General features: G+C 43.1%; 1 protein-coding gene across 11 annotated transcripts in view; it reads right to left on the bottom strand.

Moving 5' to 3' along the window:
• The window catches only part of mark2b (MAP/microtubule affinity-regulating kinase 2b), a 103,993-nt gene that overhangs the window by 54,401 nt on the left and 33,922 nt on the right, over positions 1-15,670 (bottom strand). For all 11 annotated transcript variants that reach the window (XM_080741216.1, XM_080741221.1, XM_080741217.1 and 8 more), the window contains exons 3-7: positions 12,662-12,715; positions 11,481-11,529; positions 9,808-9,873; positions 5,172-5,242; positions 4,572-4,628 (exon numbers count right to left, since the gene is read on the bottom strand). In XM_080741216.1, the coding sequence (XP_080597342.1) occupies positions 4,572-4,628; positions 5,172-5,242; positions 9,808-9,873; positions 11,481-11,529; positions 12,662-12,715 (297 nt within the window). The remainder of the gene's footprint in view (positions 1-4,571; positions 4,629-5,171; positions 5,243-9,807; positions 9,874-11,480; positions 11,530-12,661; positions 12,716-15,670) is intronic.

The raw sequence follows: 15,670 nt of genomic DNA, 5'->3' as shown, positions 1-15,670 counted from the left end.
ACCCATGAAGACATGAAAAATACCTAAAAATGTCCTCTATATCCTAATGGTTTTCTGAAAAATCAGTGGTGCTCAAAATTTTTAATGTCAACGGTCCGTAGAATTAAATTTGAGTTAAACATGTTCGATTTAAAATAATATATATTCAAAGATTTTCACAAATTTTCACAGGTTTTTCAAAAATAGCAGATCTGCAAGCTCATGGCGTGGCACTCTGTGCCGTGCTATGAGCTTGTATATCTGCTATTTTTGAATAGCCAAAGGGGAAAAAAATATGGTTAAAGTGGTTATGTGACCAAATTTGTACTCTCAGAGAGTTATGGAGTCCTCCTTATGCAAATAAAATGTTTGATAACCACTAGTGCTAGTGGACTCATAATGTGCCATAGTGTCGTAGCAAACCAGCGTCATACTATCATGAAGAAAACCTGGAGATTCAGTAACCGGGTCTTGCGATCAAAATAAGAACATGGTGTGTAAAACAGAAAATCTGAAATGCCCAAGTCTTTGCCACGGACACATTTGTCCTTGCCACGGACATATTGGTGACCCCTACATCTGCAGCAGAGGACACTGGCGGCTGGAGGAGATAACTGTTAAATGTCTTCAACTCCAATGCCAAGTGTTGTTAGGACAATAATTGCACAGACTGGGAACGAACTGAGCAACCACATTCTACTCCTGTGCGCGTGCTTGTCAAATAATAAAGTGTGTGTGTGTGTGTGTGTGTGTGTGTGTGTGTGTGTGTGTGTGTGTGTGTGTGTGTGTGTGTGTGTGCGCGCGTGCGCACGTGCGTGAGAGAGAGAGAGAGAGAGAGCATCACTTCTAATCTGAGCCAGGGAGCAAGAAGACTGGGGTTGCCTAGCAACAGGTGCACTCTCCTTTTCAGTAGCTCATAACGCATGCTTTGCAGCTGTGTGTGTGTGTGTGTGTGTGTGTGTGTGTGTGTGTGTGTGTGTGTGTGTGTGTGTGTGTGTGTGTGAGAGAGAGAGAGAGAGAGAGAGAAATAGAACACTATGACATCACCTCCTGGCTCTGACCTGGGAAACGTACCAACACACTAAACACACGCACGCACGCATATTACTATACTTGTGAGGACATCAACATTTTAGAATGGTGATATTAAGAAAGCCCTTTTCCCCCAATTTTAACCGTAACTGTAAAGACAAAAATAGCAGTCCTACAAGCTCACAACATGTCACAAAGTGACCTCAACCTCAACCTGAATCTTTTACTAACTGTAATAAAAACAACAAAAACAAAAAAAGGACCACGACAGGTAAATGGCCTCTCCAAAGTCTATTTTTCAAATTGTTTCTACTATACTCATGGGGACATTTGCACCTCAAAAGAATGGTAATACAAGTATATATAACACACACACACACACACACTAGGGGTGGATATTGTCAAGAATCTTGCAATGCAATACATATCACGATACTTGGGTCACGATGCAATAGTATCACGATATATTGCAAATCTTTGCGATACGATACTATTCCGATAGTATTGCGATATATCAGCTTTAAAAGCTGAATGTGCTGCTCTAATGTTGTTGTTTTCGTCGTTTGCAGCCATTTTCTCGAGAGACCTCACTCACTGAACCGTGGGAAGGGGAAGTAGCTACTTTAGTACATCGACATCTAGAGGCAGCGGAGTGTCAGGACCTGACTTCTACCATTGGTTCCTAAGCATGGGAACATATTGTATTTTCCTCAAAGTATTGCGATACTACAGCCTGAAGTATCGATACAGTATTGGCAAATAAACTATCGCGATGTATTGCCATATCGATTATATTGCCCACCCCTCACACACACACACACACACACACACACACACACACACACACACACACACACACACACACACACACACACACACACACACACACACACACACACACACACACACACACACACACACACACACACACACACACACACGTTTCATCTTTTTATGATCATCATAAATGAATGCCCTAATTTTGCAACACGTTACAAAGGAAAACATTTTGACATGCCCAAAATAGGCACGTCAGGTTGCTCCATGAATGTGGTCACGTATGTCTGTGGGTTTTATAAATATTTAACCTATGAAATTCATTAACACGCTTAACGAGCTTGTGACTTATAACTACTTTGGAACACAGGATGTTTTTTCCATTTCCTGATAAGAAACGGTTTTGGACGTAGCCTACAGTACACGGTTTCTGTCTGACAGAAATAAAATAAAGTCCATGCATTGTCTGTGTGGGACAGAGGATCATTGGAACAAACTCTTGTCCTGTTAGGGAGTGATTACACACAGCCCTGTGACCCGTTTTACATCGTGACCTATAACATGACAAACATCAACCGCAACATAACAATGACCGCAGACTGTCGTTACACAGTCTTTGTAATTCTCTGCAGACGGATTACAGGGAAAATGACCCACTTCCACTTCACGTGACATGATGGGGCATTTAACCACTTCCACAAAACTTTCCCACTTGAAAGACGCCTCGCGAACATTCCACAAAGAAAAAAAACAAACAAACAAACAAAAAAACCTAGGTGTTGTTTGGGCAATGCCCTAATTCTTCATTTACAAAACCACACAGGGATGCCTCTGGACTTTGTACTGTATGTTAAATATGCATGCATGCATGTGTAACAACATCAGGGGTGAGGAAGAATCCTTCATCAAAAGGCTTCATCGATATGTGCCCTATATCAGTGGTTCTCAACCTTTTCAGGCCGCGACCCCCAAAATAATCATATTTTAACTGGGGACCCCCCCCCCCCACCCTGACAAGCACTAAGAGTTGAGGCATTACATCTTGTATAATACGGTTCTATTGTGAAAATAGCAGATCTGCTATTTTCACAATTTCTGCCTCTAACATTTGACAATTTGACCAATGTTTAATTTGTCATTTTAGAGGTCCTTAAATTGTCACTTTAGAAACGTGTGTATACCCTCTATACGCTTAAAATGGTTTGTTTACTGTTGAGTGAGTAAACAATATTGCACATTAAGCTAATCATCTGGGGACCCCCTAAAATTATTTGGGGACCCACAGGTTGAGAACAACTGGCCTATTATGCTTCTTAACACTTTGAGTGCCTAAGACGCTCGCAGACTTCTTACCTGGCTACCATGGTAACCTATAGCTGCGGCAGCCGCTAGTGAGCGAAAAAAACTCAATATCCCATGATGCCTTGCGAAAGCCGCCGCTGCTGCCCGACTTCCACTTCCTCATTCACATCCATTCTATCTGGCAGCAGTAAAATGCCCTTTTCTCCATTTTCCCACATCGCTCGTTTGGTCAAGACGGACCCGTTTTCTATGGACTATATCTGACTCATGGATCGCAGCGCTTGTATTCTTTCTTCACCGCATGAAAGAAGACACGTGGGTGGCCGTGAACGAAATCTCAAGGGTAACAACAGAGAGTACATGCAGGTAAGAGGCAACCAAAGTTGGGGGAACTTTTCATTCAAGATCCAACTGTGCTAGTGAGGATCTCCAAGGCCCACAGCATAATAAAGAGTGGTACAGTGCAGCACCTAGGTGTGATTTGAGTTCAAAAATGTAAATGTCAAGTGCTATGGAGGTGAAAAAGAGCACACATGCTTAGCGGTCCCCCATCTCTGGATATGTTACGGTAAAAGACTTGTTACAATAATGTGCGTTGACGATGTCTCCGACCCCCAATTTGACCCCATATAAGGTTCATGTAATCTTTCATCTCCAAATCGTAACTAAATCCAGGGATATTAAACGGATATAACACCTTCGTGGTGATGTAAGCAGGACGGCATACTTAGACTAATAAAAGTAATCATTTTAATGTTTTGTTTTGTCACGGTTCAGCCTGCTAGCGCAGTAAGAGGATTAATTGTCGGGAAGGCCGCACGGCACAGAATTCTGCCAAACAACATGACCCAGAAGCTTCACATCTGTACGTAAAGTACGCACTTAACATGCGTACGTCTGTGTGTGCGTGAAGGATATGGGTGTACTGTATACCGGACCTGTACTTGCTTTGGTGAGAGAAAATCAAGAATCAAGGGCATGCAGCGACATTAGGAACATGCTGACGCACACAGTGTTTGTTAGTGAAGCTATGGACCTAAATGTGTTATGTAGAGCAGGGAGTCCCAAACGTTTTAGCATGTGACCCAAAAGAGACACAAGCTAGTCAAAATAGCAGATCTACAAGCTCATCAAGACTTTTGAACATTTGTTTTATAATTTATGGAATTTCTTTTTTCATTTATTATTTTTTTATTTATGACTTTTTTTTTAACTAAATGTAGCAAACTAAAAATGGAGGGATATCTTTTTGTGTGTGTGTGTGTGAGTGTGTGTGTGTGTGTGTGTGAAATTATCCCTCTGATTAACCCCTAAGGTCTTACACAAATCTAACGTACATTAATATAAAATAACAAAGTTAATTCCGAGAGTCAGAGTCAGAGAGAGAGAATGTCTGTGTAAAACAGTAACAGTCCAACTGAAGTGCATGTGGAGGTAGGAGCGGTACATCTGTAACCAAATAGCCGTGTTTGTGATCCTACCTTGAGGTCTCTGTGTACTATGCACTTCTGATGACAATACTGCACAGCTGACACGATCTGTGGGGGGGAAGAAAGAGAGAGAGAAAGAGAGAGGGGGGGGGGGGTGATGAAGTAGAAAGAATGAGTGTGGACAAGCAACAGTTTTGGCCAGGTGTCAATATCACCCTCTCCAACAATAGCACATCTGTCAACACAACACAGGTATTCAGGACTATACACCCCGTCCATCACAATATTTCATCTGGGTGATCACACAGGCCAACTCGCGGTCTCGCATGCACTCACAACAAACGTGTTTCTTATCCGTCATAAAACGTGAACTGCCAGACACCATGGACACCAACAAGACCACATTCGTGCACTTTGTTTGGATATCCTCAGTCACATGCACAAATAGATGGGGCTCACACACACACACACACACACACACACACACACACACACACACACACACACACACACACACACACACACACACACACACACACACACACACACACACACACACACACACACACACACACACACACACACACACACACACACACACACACACACACACACACACACACACACACCAGATAATGTAAAGAAACACACCTGTCTGAATTTGGCACGGGCTTCTTTCTCTTTCATCCTGCCATGGGCCACCAAGTAATCAAACACCTCCCCTGGAAAGAGAGCGAAAGAGAGAGAAAGTGTGAGAGAGAAAATAATACTTTGTCAGCAAAGAAAACATAAGAAATGTATGAAGTTTTGCTTTTCAACTTTTGCCCTTACAAAAATGGCAAAGGAGGGGAAAGCAGGTATTTTTTAATGCTTTTATTTAGTCAGCAGCGTATACCCTAGAGCTGTTGCCTCCATCATCCCCCACCCTGCCATACTGTAGTGTAGATCACAGTCGAGGACCAAGTTCTGAAGACTATATTGTTTTTACCTACTTTCTTTTTTTATATATACTGGTTAGAGATAGAGGATAAAACCTAATCAAATGTTATCTTGTTCTCTAGAGGTTCGGTACCATTTCCAGGACGTTGCAATCCCGTTTTCCTGTTCCGATTCACACTTGAACCGGAAACACATATTTAGTCGGGGGCCTTAGGGAGATAGAATGGTAATGTTGTGCTAATCAGTCTAAAAGCGCCACATTTTGCACAGATATAGCCCAGGGCATGCTCTAATGATTTAGCTAGGGAGCCCGAGTCGGCGACCTTCGGCGTCACCACATCGGCCAAATCAATTTGGGCTCCCTCGACTTTCTATACAGGAGGAAAATAACCAGAAAAACATTTTTTCTGGGTATTTAAGTAGGATGTTAGGGGTCTAACTAGGGGTTTGTCATGATGCTGAAAACCCCCACAAAACTGTGAAAAGTGATGACTCATCACTTTCCATCACTAAACCATCGTTTTCTGGGCCCATTTGTAGCCCAAGGAATGTTTTTTGTGCAAAACAAATGCTTTCAATGGATTCAGCATCATGACAAACCCCTAGTTAGACCCCTAACATCCTACTTAAATACCCAGAAAAAAAACTGTTTTTCTGGGTATTTTCCTCCTGTATAGAAAGTCGATGGGAGCTCAACTTGATTTGGCAGCTGTGGCAACCTCGAAGGTCGCCGACTCGGGCGCCCTAGCTAAATCATTAGAGCATGCCCGGGGCTACAGCAAAATTTGGCGCTTTTAGACTGATTAGCACGAAAAAACCCTAAGGCCTCCGACTATTATGAGGGTGTTGTGCGTTTCCGATTCAAATATGCTGAGCCAATCATAAGCTATGAGAAACTGATCCCGGTCAGGAAACGTGAATGCCACCTTCAGGAACAGGGAACTACAGGTGAAATGGTACACAAATCCCCAGTGGACGCGGTCTGATCTCACGAACCTGCGATGTTTACTGTTGCTAGATCGTGATGCCGCGAGAGTGTGTTGCTGGGACAGAGAAATGTTCATAATAAAGTTGATTTTCTCCTGATTCGTCTCTCTGAAAAAAGCCATTTTAGTATGATAATCTTGGGAAGATTGTGTGGCTTGTTACGATTGGGTCCAATATTTAGTTCTGCTTCCGGTCTCCAACACAGGCTGCCTACTTCACACAGATACGGGAAGTAAACCGAGATGGCATGTCTTTTTTCTTTGTGTGTATATTACAGTCATGCACTGTGCTCTCGGTAACGAAACAATTGTTTTCACATTTTGTATGCCTGTAAAAACCTGAGGACGATTCTAAAAACACCTTCTAAAGGTGGTTGCATACTGCTGCGTTTTTCGTTGCGAAATGCGTTTTTCAGGGCAAGGAGAGAGAGAGAGATAGAGAGAGCAAGGGACCGAGTGGTGCGCGAAACGGCGGCAGTGTGCAAACGTGACTGACATAACGTGAGTTTTAAAGGTATAAAGATGTATAGGTTAAACAGATCTAAATGGAATAACGTGAGTTATCTTATCTATACATTTATGTTCCATCAAGAGTCCAATTTGGGTTGGGTTTATATTGTTCACCTTCAAGGTTTCGTTTTAATGACAGGATAGCATATTATGAAAAATCTTTTTTCAACAGGAAATATCAGGGGCATTCAAGTCTGTCTTTTGGACCCGAGTTAAGGCTAAAAGTTAGCAGTGAAATAGACCTACTGCACATACAGTATGAAACAGAGCTGATACCTTTAAATGCATTTTGAGGAAAATAATGCTGCTATTTGTACCCTGTATATATATATATAAAATGTCACAATGCGACATAGCTGTTTACACAATGCTGTACCCCCTCCAACTGTATATATGTTCCCCATTTTCAACAGTTTTTATTGTATTTGTGATACTTGCTTTGGCAATGTAAACGTATGTTTTCTCATGCCAATAAAGCTCCTTTGAATTGAATTGAATTGAATTGAATTGAAATAAAGTGAACCTTTTAAAACAAGTATGTGAGGGTCTGTTAAAGCCATAGAGTTAAAATAAGTATATAGAGGACACCGGATATCCCCGCCCGTCCACTTGCATTGAGTTGCTCACCCAGCGCATGAGGCGTTTTCACCCCTTCTTCCGGGTAGTAAAACGTGACGTAGTGGGGCCTATGTGACGCGTTTTGCGTCATAGCTTGCGTTCATGGACGCGCTGGGGCTCCAATTCATGAACGAGCACTTCCGGTATGAGCGTGCAGTCAATACAAAGAAGCCTAGATGCGCCTTCATGTTTCTGGCCCCAACTGCAGTACCTCAAAACAGCCACCATGTCCATGGCGCTTCAGAGCTCCCCCAAGGTTCTGGGGGCTTGGTTAAAGCCCTAAAGGACACTACTGTAGGTAGTCCTCCTGGCAGTTGAGTCTTTAAGTGAAACTACTACATCTGTGTGTTGTAATGACGCAATACACTATCATCAAATCACAACAAGGCCATTAAGTAAATAACTGCAATTTGGCGGTTAAAGGTCAACTGACGAACACATACATACTGTTGTACAAAACGTTTGAACTATTCATGGTAGAAGTTTGAGACTGAATGCATTTGAAAATCTGTGAAAATGTGTGAATAGCAGATCTACAAGCTCATAGCGCGGCTCCGGAAAGGTGTGAACATTTGTGCAAATCGTTGAATGTAATATGTAAAGCGCACATTTTTAACTCAAATCATTGCTTCTGGGGGGGGGGGGGGTCCCTGGAACAAAATAGTTTGAGATGAGGGGGTCCGCGGTCAAATACATATACACATCTAGGGATCCTTGACATTAAAAACTTTGAGCACCACAAATAAAGAAACATGTTTTTCCAGAAAACCATTAGGATTTAGAAGACATTTTTAGATATTTTTCAGTAAGTCAATGGGGTCGGATGGGGCTGAAATGTACCGACGGCATAGAGGACAGGGTCACATGAAGTTGGAGATCCACATCGGAGCCATGCCCTTCCCATAAGGATCTCCAGATCAACATGATCCGGTTTCTCTTTTACTGAGGCAGATCAGGACTGCTGAGAGGGAGGCGGCAGCGCAAGCACAAGAGCATTCCCTGCTCTGGTGGGAATAGGGATGGGACAATATGAAAATGTCATATCACGATTGTGACAAAAGAAATCGTGATTTACGATATTATCACGATAATCAAAATACATTATCCTGGGCGGAACATTTGCCAAAAAATAGCCGATCTACAAGCTCACAGCTTGTAGATCGGCTATTTTTTGGCAAAGACATTTGATAGAGTGAAGACACTATCAAGTACCCGTAGGTATATTATAGTACCTTTTACCAATTTTTGAGGGTTTAAGTGGTACCGGATATGCAGCTCGGCAAATAAAAGGTGAATTGATCCCAGTGCATGACGGAGGACGATATCACGATAAATTTAATCTCCACAATACGATTATCGTAATCACGATAAACGATAATATCGCGTATCGTCCCATCCCTAGGTGGGAACTGAACACAAGGCGAGAAACAGACGCATCCTGGCCTTTGGAGAGGGCGGGCCTTAACCACCTGGCGTCCACAGATCTGCAAGCTCACAAATGAGCTTGTAAGTCGTCGTTCAACAAAAGCACAGCGCTTCAGTGGTTACTCTCTCTACACACATTCTAATGAGCTTAAAGTGTGGGCCTTTCGAAGGTGGTCTTTGAGAAAGTCTGGTGTGTTTGCCTTTTCTCTGAGGCTCCACTGGCTCAACGTGGTTTAAAGTTTAACAGCAGGTCATAAATGTACAAGTCTGTCCACTGATCCACGGGGAAACATACAGCACTGCTCTTAGCCTCACCTTAAACCACTGTTTCCCAAACAGTGGGTTGAGACACATTTGTGGGTCACCGGCACATTTTTATGGGTCACGACTCGAGTAAAAATCTGATTTTTTCCCCCTCCCCAAAAGATCTAAATCTATTTTTTTAGAAACTAGTTTTTAAAACAAATCCCATTATTTAAACAATTATAATAATTAGGAAGTAGTGAAAATAGCCGATCTGCAAGCTCACAACATGGCGCGAAGCAAACGGCAGATTTTTCTTTTGAGTCACAAGCTAAAACGCTTGGGAACCACTGCCTTAAACCACACTGAGCCAAAAGGATTTTTTCACCACTTACACCCATATACTTCATTGACTGGGATCCCCCAGGGGTCTAAACTTCTCCCCTCCTTTTTCCTTATTAACCTTATTAAGACATGCCAGAACAGGGACTCTACGGTTCAGGTGGTTAAAACACGTTGAGCCAAATGATGTCTGGGGGAAGGATTTAACTGTGACACACACTTACCTCCACTTGCGTACTCCATCACCAGGTACAAAGTCTTCTCTGTCTCGATTACCTCGAATAATTTGACTAGTGGTTGAAGAGAGAGAGAGGGACAGTGGGACGGGAAAAAAGGGGAGAGAGGGGGGGGAGAAGGGAATTATTTAATGCTTTAACTATTGAAAAATAGCACATATACAAGCTCACAGCGCGGCACTGTGAGCTTGTAGATCTGCATTTTTTGAAAAATCATGAATGAATGAGTCGGGGGTCGGCGGCCAAATACATATAATTCTAGGGGTCCTTGAAATGAAAGAGTTTGAGAACCACTGACGTAGAAACACGTGTTTTTCAAAAAACCTTAGAAAGTTTTCGAAGACACTTATGGAATCGGGTCAAAATTCAAACGTTCACGATTTTTCAAAAATAGCAGATCTACAAGCTCGTAGCGCAGAAGGGAAGAGAAGTCAGATGAAGCAGGATGTAAGAAAGAGAGGGAGTCAAAGTCAGGGTGAAAGAGAGGGAGGAGGAAAAGACATTTGAAGGGAGGAGAGAAAAGGAGCGTGAAAACAGAAGAAGGGGAAAGGTGTGAGAGGAGGAACGAGTAGCAAAGACGGAGCGAGAAGAAGAGGGAGAGCATGAGAGGATGGTGCAAAGAACGAGAGAGACACAGAAAAAGAGAATGAGAGTGAGAGAGACATTATTATCAGTTGAGCTGAGCGGCTAACCTTGAAACGCAAAATCTCACATATTGTAATTTGAAAAGGCTTGGGGGGGGGGAGGGGGGCTCATTGGATGACGAGAACAACAAGAGCGCAAAAGATTGAGAATGAGAGTGAAAGAAGAGAAGAGTACCCGAGATAGAACGAGTGAGAGGGAGAACAAAAGTGTGTGAGAGAGAGAACAAGAGTGAGAGATTATGAGAGAGAGAGAGAGAGAGACAGACAGACACAGAGAGAGAGAGAGAGAGAGAGAGAGAGAGAGAGAGAGAGAGAGAGAGAGACAGAGACAGAGACAGAGACAGAGACAGAAATTGTACTGTGTACACTTCTGCTTTGGCAATGTAAATGTATGTTTTCTCATGCCAATAAATCCCTTTGAATTGAATTGAGAGAGAGAGAGAGAGAGAGAGAGAGACAGAGACAGAGACAGAGAGACAGAGACAGAGACAGAGACAGAGAGACAGAGACAGAGACAGAGACAGAGAGAGAGAGAGAGAGAGAGAGAGAGAGAGAGAGATAGGGATAGGTCTGTCACGATTATGACATTTTACATGACGATTAATTGTCACTCAAATAATTGCAATTAACGATTTAACTGAGTGTCATTGCCAATTACATTTCCGTTTGGCTTTTAGGCTTTAAAGTTGCACATGGCAGATAGGACACATAACCTGAATATACAAAGAAATTACTGACATCGCGGCGCGATGCGATGCAACGCGTTGTAGCTTGTAGATCTGCTATTTCCGTTATTTTTTTAAAGTGTTCGAAAATGTATGAACATTTTTCAACATGGAAACGATTATGACAAAATAATTGCGATTATGACAAAATAATTATGACAAAATAATTGCGATTAGACTACTATATAATAATTGTGACAGGCCTACAGACAGACGGACAGAGAGAGAGAGCGAGAAAATAAGGGACGTAATGTGCACACCAAAGAAAGACAACAAAGTGAGAGGAACTCACCTATGTTGGGGTGGTTGAGCAGCTTCATGATTCTCACCTCGCGGAAGAGCTGTCAGGGTGTAAATGAAATGCATTTTTATAATGAATTGCATTTTTATGGCGCTTCTCTAAGTACTCAAAGCGCTTTACAATGGTTCATTCATTCATACATTGGGAGGTGAAGCGGCGAACATTCGACGCCAGGCGTCCTCACTTCCCGCATTCACACACCAATGGTCGCAAGCTGACACCGGCCGAATCATTGGAGGCAATGTGGGGTTCAGTGTCGTGCCCAAGGACACTCTCGACATGTGGACGGAGGGTCCCGGGATTCGAACCGCCGACCCGCGGAAAGCTCCTGAGCTCCAGCCGCCCAGTAAAGACACACAACATACACTTTTCAGATTGTGTGTGTGTACGAGCGAACGAAGGCTCTCATCTCATCTTTAGATTACCTGTACATGTATTATACAATTTGTTTTTGTATAGAATTAACATACCCATTACCTCTTACAGCAAATGTAAGAGTATATGTACATGTAGAATGGATACATGCATGCGTACATCACATTTATGAAGTAGGATTGTCTCTTTGCAGGGAGACATGTATTTTGCATGTGCTTGTGTGCAATCCCCAAAAAAGGGCATGCGTAATTGTGTGTGTGTCACATTTGTGCGGCGACATTGTTGTATTTAGATGGGAGAGTGTGTGCACACTACGTCATTGTGTGTGTGGGTGTGACGTGTGTGTGCAGTGTACGAGAAGATATCTTGAAACACAAATGTGTATATGCCGTCTTATGCCTGTCCTGGTGTGTGTGTGTGTGTGTGTGTGTGTGTGTGTGTGTGTGTGTGTGTTTAAGTGGACAGGCCCCACCCTGCTGCCATGAAAGGAAGTAATTGCAGCTTGTTTCCTGTAATTAAAACTCTCTGAAATCTAGACCACTTCAGAGAGAGAGAGAGAGAGAGAGAGAGAGAGAGAGAGAGAGAGAGAGAGAGAGAGAGAGAGAGAGAGAGAGAGGATAGACAAAAAGAGAGAGGGAAGAGTCGGGGAGGGCCACTTGAAAATGACTTCAGAGAAGTCATTTGGGGGGCCTGTGGTTTGGAACAGTGTGTGAACGAAAGATAAATAGTTTAATTGAAATCAAAAGAAAGAAAGAATCAAGGGAAAATAAAAAAATAAAAGAAAGAAGAATGCCTACCTTTTGCAAGCTGGAGGAGTTGAGCTGGGTTTTATCAATTATCTTTACAGCCACCTGGAAACAGAAAGAAAATTCATTTCACTGCATGCACTGTGCCTGGCTGCCGGTATACATTAAATCACACACTCACGTCAATTCATTTCAATGTATGCTCTGTGCCTTTCTGTTGGAACATTCATTCATTCGTGGGCAGTTAATTTCACTGCAATCTCTGTGCCTTGATGTTGGGACAACCAGGGTTCCCACACATTTTTAACAATTAATTTCCAAAACTTTTCCAAAACTTTTCCAGAATATTTAACCCAATTTCCAAGACTATATAAAAATAATTCAGCTCAATAACAGGTCCTATGCGCAATGCCCAAAGACAAGGTAGTGTATGCCAGTGGTTCACAACCTTTTCAGGCCGTGACATATATAATCATATTTGAACTGGGAACCCCGGCACCCTGACGAGCATTAAGAGTTGAGGAATTTTGTACAACACGGTTTTATTGTGAATAATAGCAGATCTACATGCTTATTGTGAATAATAGCAGATAATAGCAGAATAATAATAGCAGAATAATAGCAGATCTACATGCTCACAACGCCTCGCGTTGCGATGCGTTGTGAGCATGTAGATCGGCTATTTTCACACTTTCTCCCTCTAATATTTGACAATTTGGCCAATGTTTAATTTGTCATTTCAGAGGTATTAATTTTTTCCAGGACCATTCAGGACCCTCAATTTCAAAACTTTTCCAGTACTGGAAAAATACTGGAAAAACTTCCAGGAATTTCATGACCGTGGGAACCCTGGACAACTACATTTAAACACACACACACAGACACGAAAATGAAGTACTGCGCCACTACAAGACATGACACACAGGGCCCTATTTTGATGTGCTTAGCCTCCAAAACCACGAAGCAGCCTAAAGGGGAACACACACTGGACGCGGAGGTTATGCGGAAGCGGCGCATAAAAAAAATACGGCCCCGTTATTTTCAATGAACTAACCCACACCGGCGGCGTCAGACACGCGCAGCCGCGGGTCTGCCGCCTCGCCTGCCGCGCCGATACGCTGCTGTTCTATTTTTTCAGCGTTGCCGCGCGTTGAACATGTTCTCCCATGCTTCTCCCCACCGGGGGAAATGGATGGGCTGTGTGGCAGCACGCCGCATCCAGTTGGGGTTACCGCGCGGCACTTAACGTGCGTCGATACCGCGACGCGTCGCTGCGCAGCCGTCTGCGTTCAGTCTGTGCTCCCCTTTAGCCTGGTGGTAAAACCTGGGAGTGCTAATGCTAATGTGTAGTCTAGTGTGCCTGCCTCGTGGGCCGCAAAATTGGCCAATATTTATAGGCCAATTTAACTACTTCCGGCAGTCTTCCGGGGGCTTCAAACGCCACTGGGCAACTTTCATTTGAAATGAATAGCTGGGTGGCGGGGCAGTCCGCTCTCTGTTATATATTACCTCTATGGCTTATGCCCATGTCTTATGCGTTAATTAAGTGATACCGCCACCATCTTACACACAATCCTTATTACTCAAGTGGCGCAGAACGCAAACACTTAAGGTTTAAGACTCGCCAGCATATACAATTCATTAATTCTTAAGAATGTCTGTGATTAAAATTTTACTATAATCAGACAACATGAGTTTCAATTCCTTGTGTCAATTAAGATGTTAGTCTAAATACAATGATTTGAGCGCCTCACAGCGGCTGAAGTCATGTGGAACTCGGCAACACTTGAATTCATATTTTTAGATTGTGATTGTCATTATATTCTCTAGGCTTATTAAAACGTTCAAAATAGGGCCCACAACAATGCTTATGTGTGTGCTATTAGGACCCGTCACAAACAGTGACACCTATATGGACACAAAGTGCAGCCTTGAGACGCGCACACAATCTAGGGAGCGGCAAGTCATAAACGCACAATCACAGCAGGCAAGGGTTACATAACGGCTGTGTGCACACATTTGAAAGGGTGTGCGCAGTTCTCCCTCGCTCTCCCTCTCTCGCACACACACACACCCACCCACATACAGTTGACAAATGGCTTATGATCACGCAATAATAGTATAGTTCAGATTCAGAATCCAACAGTGGACATGGGCAAGAGAGAGAGACAACACCAGAAACAAAGAGAGAAACAGAGGTTTCTTTCCTATTTGTTTTTCCTTTCTCTCTTTCCTCTCTGTCTGTGCACATTGTGTTACACTCTCCCTCATGCCCTCTGCCTACCCTCATCCCTTGTTTTCTCTTTGTGCTCAAGTGTGTGTGTGTGTGTGCGTGTGCGTGTGCGTGCGTGCGTGTGTGTGTGTGCATGTGTGTGTGTGTGTGTGTGTGCGCATGCGAGTCACGTGGAACGTTATCGGCGTGTCGGGCACAGGGCTGTCACACATTGACAGAGCCCGCCCACCCATCACATAAAAACACAGTCAAACAGAACAGAAACAGGGGAGTTGGCCGAGCGACACAGTCAGACAAAGCCCAGCGGCGGATCACTGTCTTAATTAATAACCACTTTCAACCTGGTATGATCCCCTGTTTTGGGCGTTACAGATGAAAAAAGAAAATCCAAATATTGGATTTTCCAAATCCAATATTTGTTACTTCATGTAAAAATCTTTTTTTTAGTGTGTGTTTGTTGTGTGTATGCGTTCTGATAGTGTAGTTTAGTTTGTAGATTGGGTTAGTTTGGTTATTTTTTAAAGTATAAAATAGAGCTTAACCACATGAACCCTAGCGTCCCTATTCTTGGCAAACGTTTGCCGAAAATAGCATTAGATGCAAGGAAGCTCACAACAACGCACCCAAAGGCGAGTCTGGCAACGCATTGTGATTGACGTGAGCTTGTAGATCAGCTATTATTGTAAAAGAGATTTGGTGTGAAGAGCAAAGTAGTACGGGGACAAATATAGAACACTGGGTTCGGACAACATAGGTTTATAGGGGTTAAGTGGTTACAAGCACAGTCCGCCCAGCTCACTGGAGTCACTTCAGCTACTCCCTTCTCT

The sequence above is a fragment of the Nannobrachium achirus genome, assembly GCF_963921795.1.
Source record: "Nannobrachium achirus genome assembly, chromosome: 14".
Classification (NCBI taxonomy): domain Eukaryota; kingdom Metazoa; phylum Chordata; class Actinopteri; order Myctophiformes; family Myctophidae; genus Nannobrachium; species Nannobrachium achirus.
The sequence above is the reverse complement of the archived record's forward strand: the minus strand, read 5'-3'. Positions and strand labels throughout refer to the sequence as shown.